Consider the following 10,228-nt stretch of genomic DNA (forward strand, 5'->3'; position numbering starts at 1 on the left):
GTGTCAACAGGAGCCTCAGAAGCAGCCCATGCCCCATTCCATACAACACCAATAGCAGTTGGCTCTGATTTTCAACACTTGTCAAATACATTGAGTCCAAACGAGGACCCACAATCCCCACATCCTCTTTTGGTCCTGGAAACCCGTTTGCTCACTGAGCATTCTGCCAACATCACTGCTCCCTGTCTACAAAATGCTCTTATGTTGTCTCTTCATTTTTCCTCAAAGTATTTCAAGGAAAATCCCAAAGCATTTGGCCTCACAGGACTCCATCTTCTCTATCCTGCCTCCCATGCCCCAGGTTCTCCTGCATTCATTCCCCTCTCCACTCTTAGCTATAGACTCCTTAAAGCAGTGGTTCTCAGCTGTGGGTTGCAACCCTTTTGGAGGTCAAACAGCCTTTTCACAGAGACCACATATCAGATGTTCTGCATATCAGATATTTATATTATGATTCATAACAGTAGCAGATTACAGTTAGGAAGTAGCAACAAAAATAATTTTATTTTGGGGGGTTACCACAGCATGAGGCGGTATATTAAGAGGTCACAGCATTAGGAAGTTTGCCTTAGAGCCTAACTCCATATTTTTTCTTATCCCCCTTCATTCCGACAACCCCCTACTACCAGGTTCTGACCCAGATAATGGTCTTTTCTGCCACCCTGGCCTTTGCCTTATATTGGCTTCGAAGTAGGTTTATACTGAATTGTTCAAATTTGACATCTTTGAATCATGAAGGCAAGAATACCTCCCTGAAATTTAGTGTTTAGCCTAGCATACAATATTAAAAGTGTTTAGACTGATAGATGTATAAGTAGATAGATGGATGGATTAATAGAAGGCTAAATAAGTAGAAGATGGTTGGCTAAATTAGGTGAATGTGTTGAAAATGTAGATAGATTCAATGGACACCAGAGAAAAGGTTTGGGTGGATTCTTGGGAATCATGCCTGCTTGTTCTGAACCCCAGATAGCACTCTCCTAAAAACAAAACTGCCTAGACAACATCCTGAACCCCAATGAAGGCTTTGACATCTCCTCTCTTCTTCTCTCTTCCTCTCTCTGCTCTCCCTCTTTCCTTCCATCCTTGTTTCCCTCCCTTCTTCTCGTTCTCCCCCCACCCCTCTCCATTTCAGCATCTCCATTGCTCCCCACTTCCTACTGGTTCTGGGATCTGTGGTGACACAAATCTGTTATCGTGCTCTGTCGGATTGCTGCCTCTGAATGTCACTACCACACTCCAGTCTCAGTCAGGTAGTGGACATCTTGGGAGGAAAAAACTGCCTCCAGGAAAAGAATAACTATTAGGACATTTGTCTGTGTCAACCCTTGCCAGTGGAAGGGTCACATGGTCTGGCAGGCCAAGGCTAGAATTTACAAAGAGACCTCAAGACCGAGTTAGAGAGCAATATAACCAGCTTCCAGAGAGAGAAGAGAGCTCATAACTGCCCAGTGTCCTGCTTCAGCTGGGAGGACTCTGTGGTGTGGCTTTTACCATGTCTAAGGAGGCTGGGCTTATTCGATCACTTGTGTGGGCTCATTCTTATAGTGGCAATTCTGGAATTTTGTTTTCTTTAAAAAACACAGAAGTGTCATAAAAATATGTTTTGTTTTTAATCTCTGGTGTGAGGATATAGGGCTGCTTCAGAGTGTCTGAAGAAGTAGCTGATATGATTTGCCTCGTGCTCTAGCAGAGGAGAGGTTTTTTGAGCTACAGATAATTTCTGCAATTGTGTGATGTTTGGAATTCTGGGAACTTTTCAGAGGGTCTATAAATGCTAGAACCCTGATAGGTGGAGTTTGTGGGTGGTGGTCATTCAGGTGGGTTGGTTGTGGTTTGTTAGTAGTTGTACTCAAAGGAGAAATGAAAAGAAAGAAATTAGGTTGGGAATCTTTATCTCTCTCTCTCTCCCCCTCTATCCTTCTTTATCTCTTACGTAATGATATGGGTGAAACCAGGAGAGGAGCATAAAGGGTGGGAAAAAGAAGAACTCACAAAGTAGCAAAGACAAGCTACACATTCTGACATTGCTTTACTTTATCTCTTAATATACCCCTCCTCCAAAGCTTTGAGTCTATCTGGGGTGAGGTGTAATGTGATAGTGGTGGTGAGGACAATTAAACATAGTCTCCACGGTCCAGTGGCTATAGGTAAGAAACCCTTTGATTGAGAGGCTTTGGCCCAGGTACTGTGAGATGCAATGCCTGCCTTGGCTTTGGTTTTTACACCTTGATTTTGGACTATAGCCTTTGATTCCCACATTTCTGCCTTTGAAGTCTCCCTAAACCTTGAGTTAGGGGACATGTAAGCCCTGCCTCATGGAAGGTCAGGTTAATTTTCCTGTCTTTCTGATTTTTATTGTGACCCTGCCACTTCACAATGCTCTAGGAAACCTTGAAAACTGTCTCTTTTCACCCAGTTTGGTTTAATGTTCTCAGAGAGATTGGCATTGTTGGAACCCAGAAATTCCCACGATCCAAATCCTTTTTAAAAGCTCTTTATCTATTTAAAGTTCATGATGGGAAGAGTAAAAGAAAAAGAAAGAAAAAGGACTCCAAAAAAAAAAAAAAAGGACTCCAAAAGGGGGGCACAAGATAGGAAAAAGACGGAACTAGTTTGCTTCTAAAAAAGGCTGAAACCATATCTCTCCGTGGCCTTGTGTCTCAAGTCTCGCATATTTTTCTTTCCCTTTTAGTAGTTTGCAGTCTGAAGTGGAATTTTATTATGGGTTATTTGGATGATCCTTTTCAAGTCCCTAGCCCCCAAAGCCTTTGCTCACTGGACAGCATGACACTGGGGCTCTTCATGCTATGGGAAAATGAATGGACCCAAAATAAAGCAGCCGTATCTCTTGGCTCCTCTGGACTCCCCACCGTGTTTCCACAGCTCTGAGCCAGAGACCAGCAACACTGCCCTGTGAACAACAAAACCCATGATGAAGGCAACAGGAGTCAGAACGCTATTCACGGCAGGAAGCCCGAGCATCCGGTGAGAAATAAGAAGTAGAGAGCACAGGATGCGCCCTGGGTCAAGGGGACGTGAAAAGCCTGGAGTCTTTGTAACCTTCTCTGAGCCAGAGCTGTGGTGTTGTGGCAAGCGCAGTACGGTTCTCAGTTCCCCTCGGCACGGAGCCGGGTGCCAAGCTCCAGGTTCCAGTGGCTGCTGCTGTCGCTGTGGGGGAGTCTAGCCTCCCCCAAAAGGAGACAGAGCAGAATGGCCACCTCAGCAGGTTTGCTGTTGCTGCTGCTCCTGGGCCAGACCTGGGCAGGAGCTGCTGCTGATTCTGAGGCTGTGGTGTGCGAGGGGACCGCCTGCTATACTGCCCACTGGGGCAAGCTGAGTGCCGCTGAAGCGCAGCATCGCTGCAATGAGAATGGAGGCAATCTAGCCACGGTGAAGAGCGAGGAGGAAGCCCAACATGTCCAGCAAGCTCTGGCTCAGCTCCTGAAGACCAAGGCGCCTTTGGAAGCAAAGATGGGCAAATTCTGGATCGGGCTCCAGCGAGAAAAGGGCAAGTGTACGTTCCATGATTTGCCAATGAAGGGCTTCAGCTGGGTGGGTGGTGGAGAGGACACAGCTTATACCAACTGGTACAAAGAGGGCAAGAGCTCCTGTATCTCTAAGCGCTGCGTGTCCCTCATACTGGACCTGTCCTTGACACCTCACCCCAGCCATCTCCCCAGGTGGCATGAGAGTCCCTGTGGGAGCCCAGATGCTCCAGGGAATAGCATTGAAGGTTTCCTGTGCAAGTTCAGTTTCAAAGGCATGTGCAGTCCCGTGCCCCTGGGTGGTCCAGGACAGGTGACCTATACCACCCCTTTCCAGGCCATCACCTCCTCCCTGAAGGCTGTGCCTTTTGCCTCTGCAGCCAATGTAGCTTGTGGGGAGGAGGCTGGGGGTAAGAGCTATTATTTCTTATGCAAGGAAAAGACTCCAGGTATATTCCATTGGGGCAGCTCAGGCCCCCTCTGTGTCAGCCCCAAGTTGGGCTGCGGCTTCAACAATGGGGGCTGCCAGCAGGACTGCTTCGAAGGTGGTGATGGCTCCTTCCGCTGTGGCTGCAGGCCTGGATTCCGACTGCTGGATGACCTAGTAACTTGTGCCTCCAGGAACCCCTGCAGCTCCAACCCATGCACAGGAGGGGGCACATGTCATTCTGTACCCCTCAGCGAAAACTACGCCTGCCACTGTCCCAGGGGCTACCAGCTGGACTCTAGCCAAGTGCACTGTGTGGATATAGATGAGTGCCAGGATTCCCCCTGTGCCCAGGAGTGCATCAACACTCCTGGGGGCTTCCAATGTGAATGTTGGGTAGGCTACCGATCCAGTGGCCCCAAGGAGGAGGGCTGCAAGGACGTGGATGAATGTGCGGCTGCCCAAGCACCCTGTGCCCAGGGCTGCATCAACACTGACGGCTCTTTCTACTGCTCCTGTAAAAAGGGCTATGCCGTGTCTGGGGAAGACAGCACCCAGTGTGAGGATATAGATGAGTGTTTGGACTCCAGGGGAAGTCCATGTGATACTCAGTGCTTCAACTCAGAGGGCTCCTTCAGCTGTGGCTGCCTGCAAGGCTGGGAGCTGGCTCCCAATGGAGTCTCTTGTACCAGGGGCACTGTGACTTCAGAACCGCCGACCAGACCTCCCCAAAATGAAGGCAAAGGTGACAGAAAGGGGAGTACTGTTTCTTTTACTGAAGTGTTCAGCTCTCCCACGGGATTTGAGGACGTCTCCAAAGGAGCACACACCACAGTGGGTCCCTCCCTTCAATTGGATACCTCATCTGCCTCTGTTCCACTAGAAATATCAGTCCCTAGTGGGGCATCTGGTGTTCAGATGGAGCTGGGCACGCACCTCCCCATGACGTCTGGCCACAGCAAGCCCACCCATGAAGATTCTGTGGCTGCACACAGTGAGGGTGACACCGATGGCCAGAAGCTGCTTCTGTTTTACATCCTGGGTACTGTGGTGGCCATCTCAATCCTGCTGGCTCTGGCCCTAGGGCTTCTCATTTATCGTAAACGGAGAGCCAAGAAGGAGGAGATAAAAGAGAAGAAGCCCCAGAATGCAGCTGACAGCTATTCCTGGGTTCCAGAGCGACCAGAGAGCCGAGCCCTGGACAATCAGTACAGGTAAAGAAGCTGAAGGTTCCTGGGGTGGGAAGATGTGGGCTAGGAGGCACAGAGCACAGTACTGAGAGGCAGAGACAGAAGCAGTCAGCTGGCCATCTGATGGTCAACCCAGCTTGAGCAGCCCAGTCCAGAAGGTGCCTGTCTGTCCTAGGAGGCAGGTGGGGTAGAGCCAAGGTATTCAAGGTCGCAGATGGAACAGGGTTCCTTGGTTTCCCACCTTGTGATATTTTGTTTTCCACAGCCCGACACCTGGGACAGACTGCTGAAGACAGTGTGCCATAGAAAGTGGCACAGTCAGCTGCCACTGCCTTCAGAGCTACCTTCCTGGATGAGGGGGAGACATACATCATTCTGAAAGACTGGACTGGACTCTCAGCAAAAATTGTGCACCTTCTTTTTAAGAGGCTGATGGGGGGGGCAGGTATTTTCCAGGTGCATTTGATATGCCTAGTATCAGTGTGATGTGATGTGTGTGTGTATGTGTGTGTGTGTGTGTGTGTGTATTTTTGTGGACATTGACAGGCCTCACTCATACACCCTTTTCAATGGTTTCCTCTGGTTCCAGATGAGGGCATGAAGAGGTACAGGGGCGGGGTGGGGTGGGAGGTAGGGAGACAGCTTCAAAGGCTTTTCTTATCTGTTGATTTATCAGAGAAGAAAAGGAGCTACTGGTGCTAATTAGGATAGAAACAATTCCTTCCCTTCATGGGCTAGAAAGGAAAACCAAGTAATGATTTAACTATGTGACAAGGCTCTACCCTTCCTATGGGGACTTTTTCAGGATGGCTGCCTTTGTATACATTTGCCTTCAGGCATTTCCCTTCCATCCCCCCTCAGTATTGTTGAAACTGTCAGAATGAGAGGAAGCTCAACCGACTGCTCAGGGAGTAAGCATGCCGGAAGTTTGGCTATGTATCCCCTCGTTCTAAACTTTCTGACAGTCCTGGGCTTATGGGCAAGGAAAGTTTGAAAGTTGCTTCAAGTGAGTGAGTCGTCTTTGTAAAAGAATAATCCAGAGGGAGGTGTCAGGGATTGGTTTAACAAAATGTTAACTCACACTTGACTATTGAGGAACAATAACAAAACCCCAAGAACAAATTGTTTTTGAGCTGGCACAGGCTCCACAGCTTTACCCCTTTACACCATCCCTAACTGGGAAGCTGGGACTGTTGGCTTGGAAAGCTTCAGCAGGCTTCAGTCTGTAAGGAAAGCACGTGCGAGCCAGGTGATGGACTTTGCTTTGAGCACTGTCCTTTAAAAGTAGCCTAGGCCAGTTCACAGGAGTGCATCTGGAAGTCCTGAAACCCTGTGGACATGGCACGCATCAGATCAAAGATTAGTCACACAGAAGGTTCTCTTTTTGCTTAAAAAGGGAAGTACAGAGGAAAGGGAAAGGGGAAGAGAGAACAGATAAAACTGTTTTATAACCGTTAAAACTGCTGAGAGACATTTTATGACTGACATGTTTATTTCAAAGTGTACATTTGCAAAAGTGTCTCTTAAGTTTGCTGCAGGTGATGGTGCTGCAGCTGCACAGGTCCGTCTGGGGCCTGGATGGCAGCCTAGGTGAGTCACCCCCGTATCTCTGGAAGACCTCGCTTTGAGAAGGGAGGTTTCTGGCTGCCTCTGCTATTTGAAGAGCTGAAACTGGGAAGCGCGTCAAGCAGGGTTCTCAGACCAGGGCATCCTGCTGTTTCTGCTTTCAAATGCAACCATCCCTCAAATTGACATCCAGGAAGTAAAAATGAATAACATAACGACCCATTTTAAAGCCTTTAGATCTAGGGAAATCTCTCCTTTTTTGTCAATTTAAAATATAGATGAATTCATTAAGGTTTTGTTGTTGTTGTTGTTTTGTTTTGTTTCTGTTTTTGAAAATCCAACATGGTGGATACTGGGAGAAAGATGGAACTCAATAGGGTGCCTGAAATTTGTGCATTTAAAAATCAACTCACCAGTGGCTTTAGGTTGAAATCTGGGTGTTTGGAACCTAAGGGAGATCAAAGCTGTATCTAACAGGAAATAAACTTCATTGGCCACAGGATCCCTGGCATTAATTAAGCCCAACCATTACAGGGAGGCCTTCATCAGCCTTTCAGATGAATTTAAAATCCCTGGCAGTATCTGACATACTGACATGAACCCAAATGTAGCACTTTCACCTTCAGGCCTTCAACTGCTCACTTGTACTGCTTGAGGTGAGGAAAATAACTGTGTCTAGGCTCCCCATAGCCTTGCTTGGTCTATGCTCAGGTTGCTATGTGGGATTTAAACTGACCAAGACCATTTAGGGTCTAGACATGAAGCTCCATTCCCAACACCCTCAGGGGTATTTGATCCACTCTGTGGGACCCACAGCAGAAAAGGGATTGATGAGGAACATATTTCCTCCAAGTGTGCTTTCAGTATCAGTCCCTCCAATGGAGGCAGAGCTCTCTCATGTATTGACCTACCAAAGCCTTGAGCAGAACATACTTCATGTGATGGGGCCAATGAAGCCACTCACTGTTCCTACATGGGCGCTTTATTCTCTCATCTGTTCTTGCTGTCCTCGTGTTTGAGACTGGAAAATTCTGGTTTAAAGCATCTAAGAGGCCAAGCAATAGGTAGTGAACTTCCATTGGCCAAAAGGGACCAAAGTCTAAGCCTTCCCCACCCAAGTAATCAGTAAGCAGAGACGGAACAATCCCCAGCTTGTGAGGAACAGAATTTTCCTAAGTCCAGACCTGGAAAAAAACAAACTCATCTCCTCCTACTCTTCATTTTGCAAAGAATCCCAGAAGCCTTCAACCCTCTCTTTACTTAATTTCAGGTGGCTATCATTGCCTTTTCTGTTTTATGTGGTGCTGGCGATAAAAGCCAGTGCCTCAAGTACACCAGACTCCTCATGCCAAGAGCTATACCGATAGCACCTTGGTTTATTTTTTGTTTATTATTAAAAAATAGGTGATGCAATACCCTTCCTCCCCTCAGTAATTTGGAGAGTTAAAAAAACAAGCTATCCCAAAAGAAATGTCTCAGGAGTGACTCCTGAACACTATTTGTAAAGGAAATCTAGCCCAAATTTTCCCTGGTATCCAGCATGACTGTGATGCAAAGCCAGATGTATCCATGTTCTGGCTTTGGTGACCACCACCATCACCATCACTGTCACAATCACCACCGTTATCATCATCACCTTATGATGGTGCTGTGTATCCTCCTGGCATTTGAACAGTGACAGTAACTGGATGAATCCCAACCAGGCTCTGACTGAGGGTGAAAGGCCAGAAAAGAAGAGAAGCAGAAAGAAGAGAAGCAAGCTGCTTTCCTTCAGCCTCTTACCCAGGGAAAATACCAGCAAATCTCTGGGAAAGTCTATCCTGACACCTTCCGCAGAGTATTAGAAAGTTTGGAATGAAACGCAAATGTCTCTGAGTATGTGGTTCTGTTCACTGTGCAGGACAAACTGCTAAGGAAATGAATTCTTTTTTTCCTCATGAAGTTTTCCTCCTCTTTGATTTTCCAACCATGAGCCCTGTGTAGACTGCTATCACCAACCAAACTTTTAATATGTGGATGGGATCATTAGGTCCTTTTGTTCCAACGCTCTTTTCCCATAAATATTTCTGGCAAAACTAAAGGAACAGAGATGAGATTTGACCAAAAAAGGGGAAAAAGATTACTCAATTCAAAATAACATTTTTTAAAGCAAATATAGGAAAGCCTTTTCCTATTATTTTTCTTCTTAGCTTCCCCATTGTCTAAATCAGGAAAACAGGAAAGCATTGCTTTCTAGCACCTGCAAAATGGCTTCATGCCCCTGCATATTTTTATGTCCCTCAACAATAGATTTAGCATGGGAATCTGAGACAGACTGCCCTGAAAACATCTGTGCCTTCCCTGGCTCCCAAACCCAGGTTTTGATTCTGTGTGATTTGTGAAACTTATCAACCAAACAGGAGGATAGACACACCCCAATCATCCATGTATTCAACAACCAGACACCCCCAACCCTCATAACCTCTCACTCAAGGACTTATTGAAGACTGCCTCACCTTTTGACCTGTTCTTGACAGAACCCATTTATTTCAGGTGGGAAACCTGGATTTTTCCATTCTTCTCATTTTACCTGCAATGTGGCAAGATTTAACAGTTTTAAACTTGTTCTCCCTCTGGGCTGAGGTTCATTTGCAGATGTGGGGTGCGGGGGGGGGGTCTAAGCTTGAATTGTGTGGTAGCCAGTCTTGTTCGCTGTTGTCAGCGGGACATTGTAAATGTTGGTGTCACCCTAATCCCTCAGTGAGAAGGTAAATATTTTTACATATGTGCATTTGGAATCTATCTCATGGATCCTGGAATTGTGGGATGTTCAGCAGGAGTGACTTGGTCCTCTGGTTAGTGTTTCCCAGGCTGTGAGGAGGGGAGGATCACAGGGCGTACTTCTCCTTAGAGCTACAATGTGACATTCTAAGGGGAGATTCAGGGGTGCCTTTCAGAAGTTGTAGCTTTGTCATGCTTTGAGCTTTCTGTTATGCACCTGTCCTAATAAAGTCTGAAAAATATTTCTTTTGAACCTGTTTCCATGTCATTTGTGACAACTTAAAGTATATGGCAGAATGTCATTTGTGATTATTAAATTTATGTTCCCTTTTTCAAAGAGTTACCTTGATGGCCTTGTTTCTGCAAGTCTCTCCCTGGAAGAAATGCTAGTATGGATCTCTGTTGGGACTGTTTCTCAGGGAATGCCTTTGGGGGCATGGAATACAGACTGAGACTTCACTGCAGGGGAACAGTGTCCACGGCAGCTGAAAGCAAGCCCTAGTCCTCCTTCCAGACTTAGCATGCTCATTCTGGTCACCATGGTCACCCTTAATTCCCAGTATCTTGTTAATTGCATGAGTGATGCCTGGTGGAGGATTAAACACAGCCAATTGGTACGATGTGAAAAACATCTCCCATAATTACCACAAAGCATTATCACAGCTTTGTCAGTGAAGCTCCGTTGGTTTACTTAACTAATTGGACAGGCAGACAGAATCATTGCCTGTTTGGCTTCAAAGATCTCGCTGAGATTCTATGTTGTTGGAAGCAGATGATAACTGGTGATTTTCAGATGG

The 10,228-nt window shown here is 46.6% G+C and overlaps 1 protein-coding gene across 1 annotated transcript; it reads left to right on the forward strand.

Moving 5' to 3' along the window:
* The first annotated feature begins 2,965 nt into the window (after nucleotides 1–2,965).
* Cd93 (CD93 molecule) lies at nucleotides 2,966–9,684 on the forward strand. Its single transcript, XM_021649365.2, has 2 exons — nucleotides 2,966–5,129; nucleotides 5,371–9,684. The coding sequence occupies exons 1-2, from the start codon at nucleotides 3,214–3,216 to the stop codon at nucleotides 5,393–5,395; spliced, it is 1,941 nt and encodes a 646-aa protein (XP_021505040.1). The 5' UTR covers nucleotides 2,966–3,213; the 3' UTR covers nucleotides 5,396–9,684.
* The last annotated feature ends 544 nt before the right edge of the window (nucleotides 9,685–10,228 follow it).

The sequence above is a fragment of the Meriones unguiculatus genome, chromosome 4 (assembly GCF_030254825.1).
Source record: "Meriones unguiculatus strain TT.TT164.6M chromosome 4, Bangor_MerUng_6.1, whole genome shotgun sequence".
NCBI lineage: Eukaryota > Metazoa > Chordata > Mammalia > Rodentia > Muridae > Meriones > Meriones unguiculatus.

Excerpts from the sequence above, each read along its gene's own strand:
- Cd93 (XM_021649365.2), top strand. The coding sequence starts at position 3,214 with ATGGCCACCTCAGCAGGTTTGCTGTTGCTGCTGCTCCTGGGCCAGACC. Across the intron at positions 5,130-5,370 it reads GCCCTGGACAATCAGTACAG|CCCGACACCTGGGACAGACT; the intron begins GTAAAGAAGCTG and ends TGTTTTCCACAG.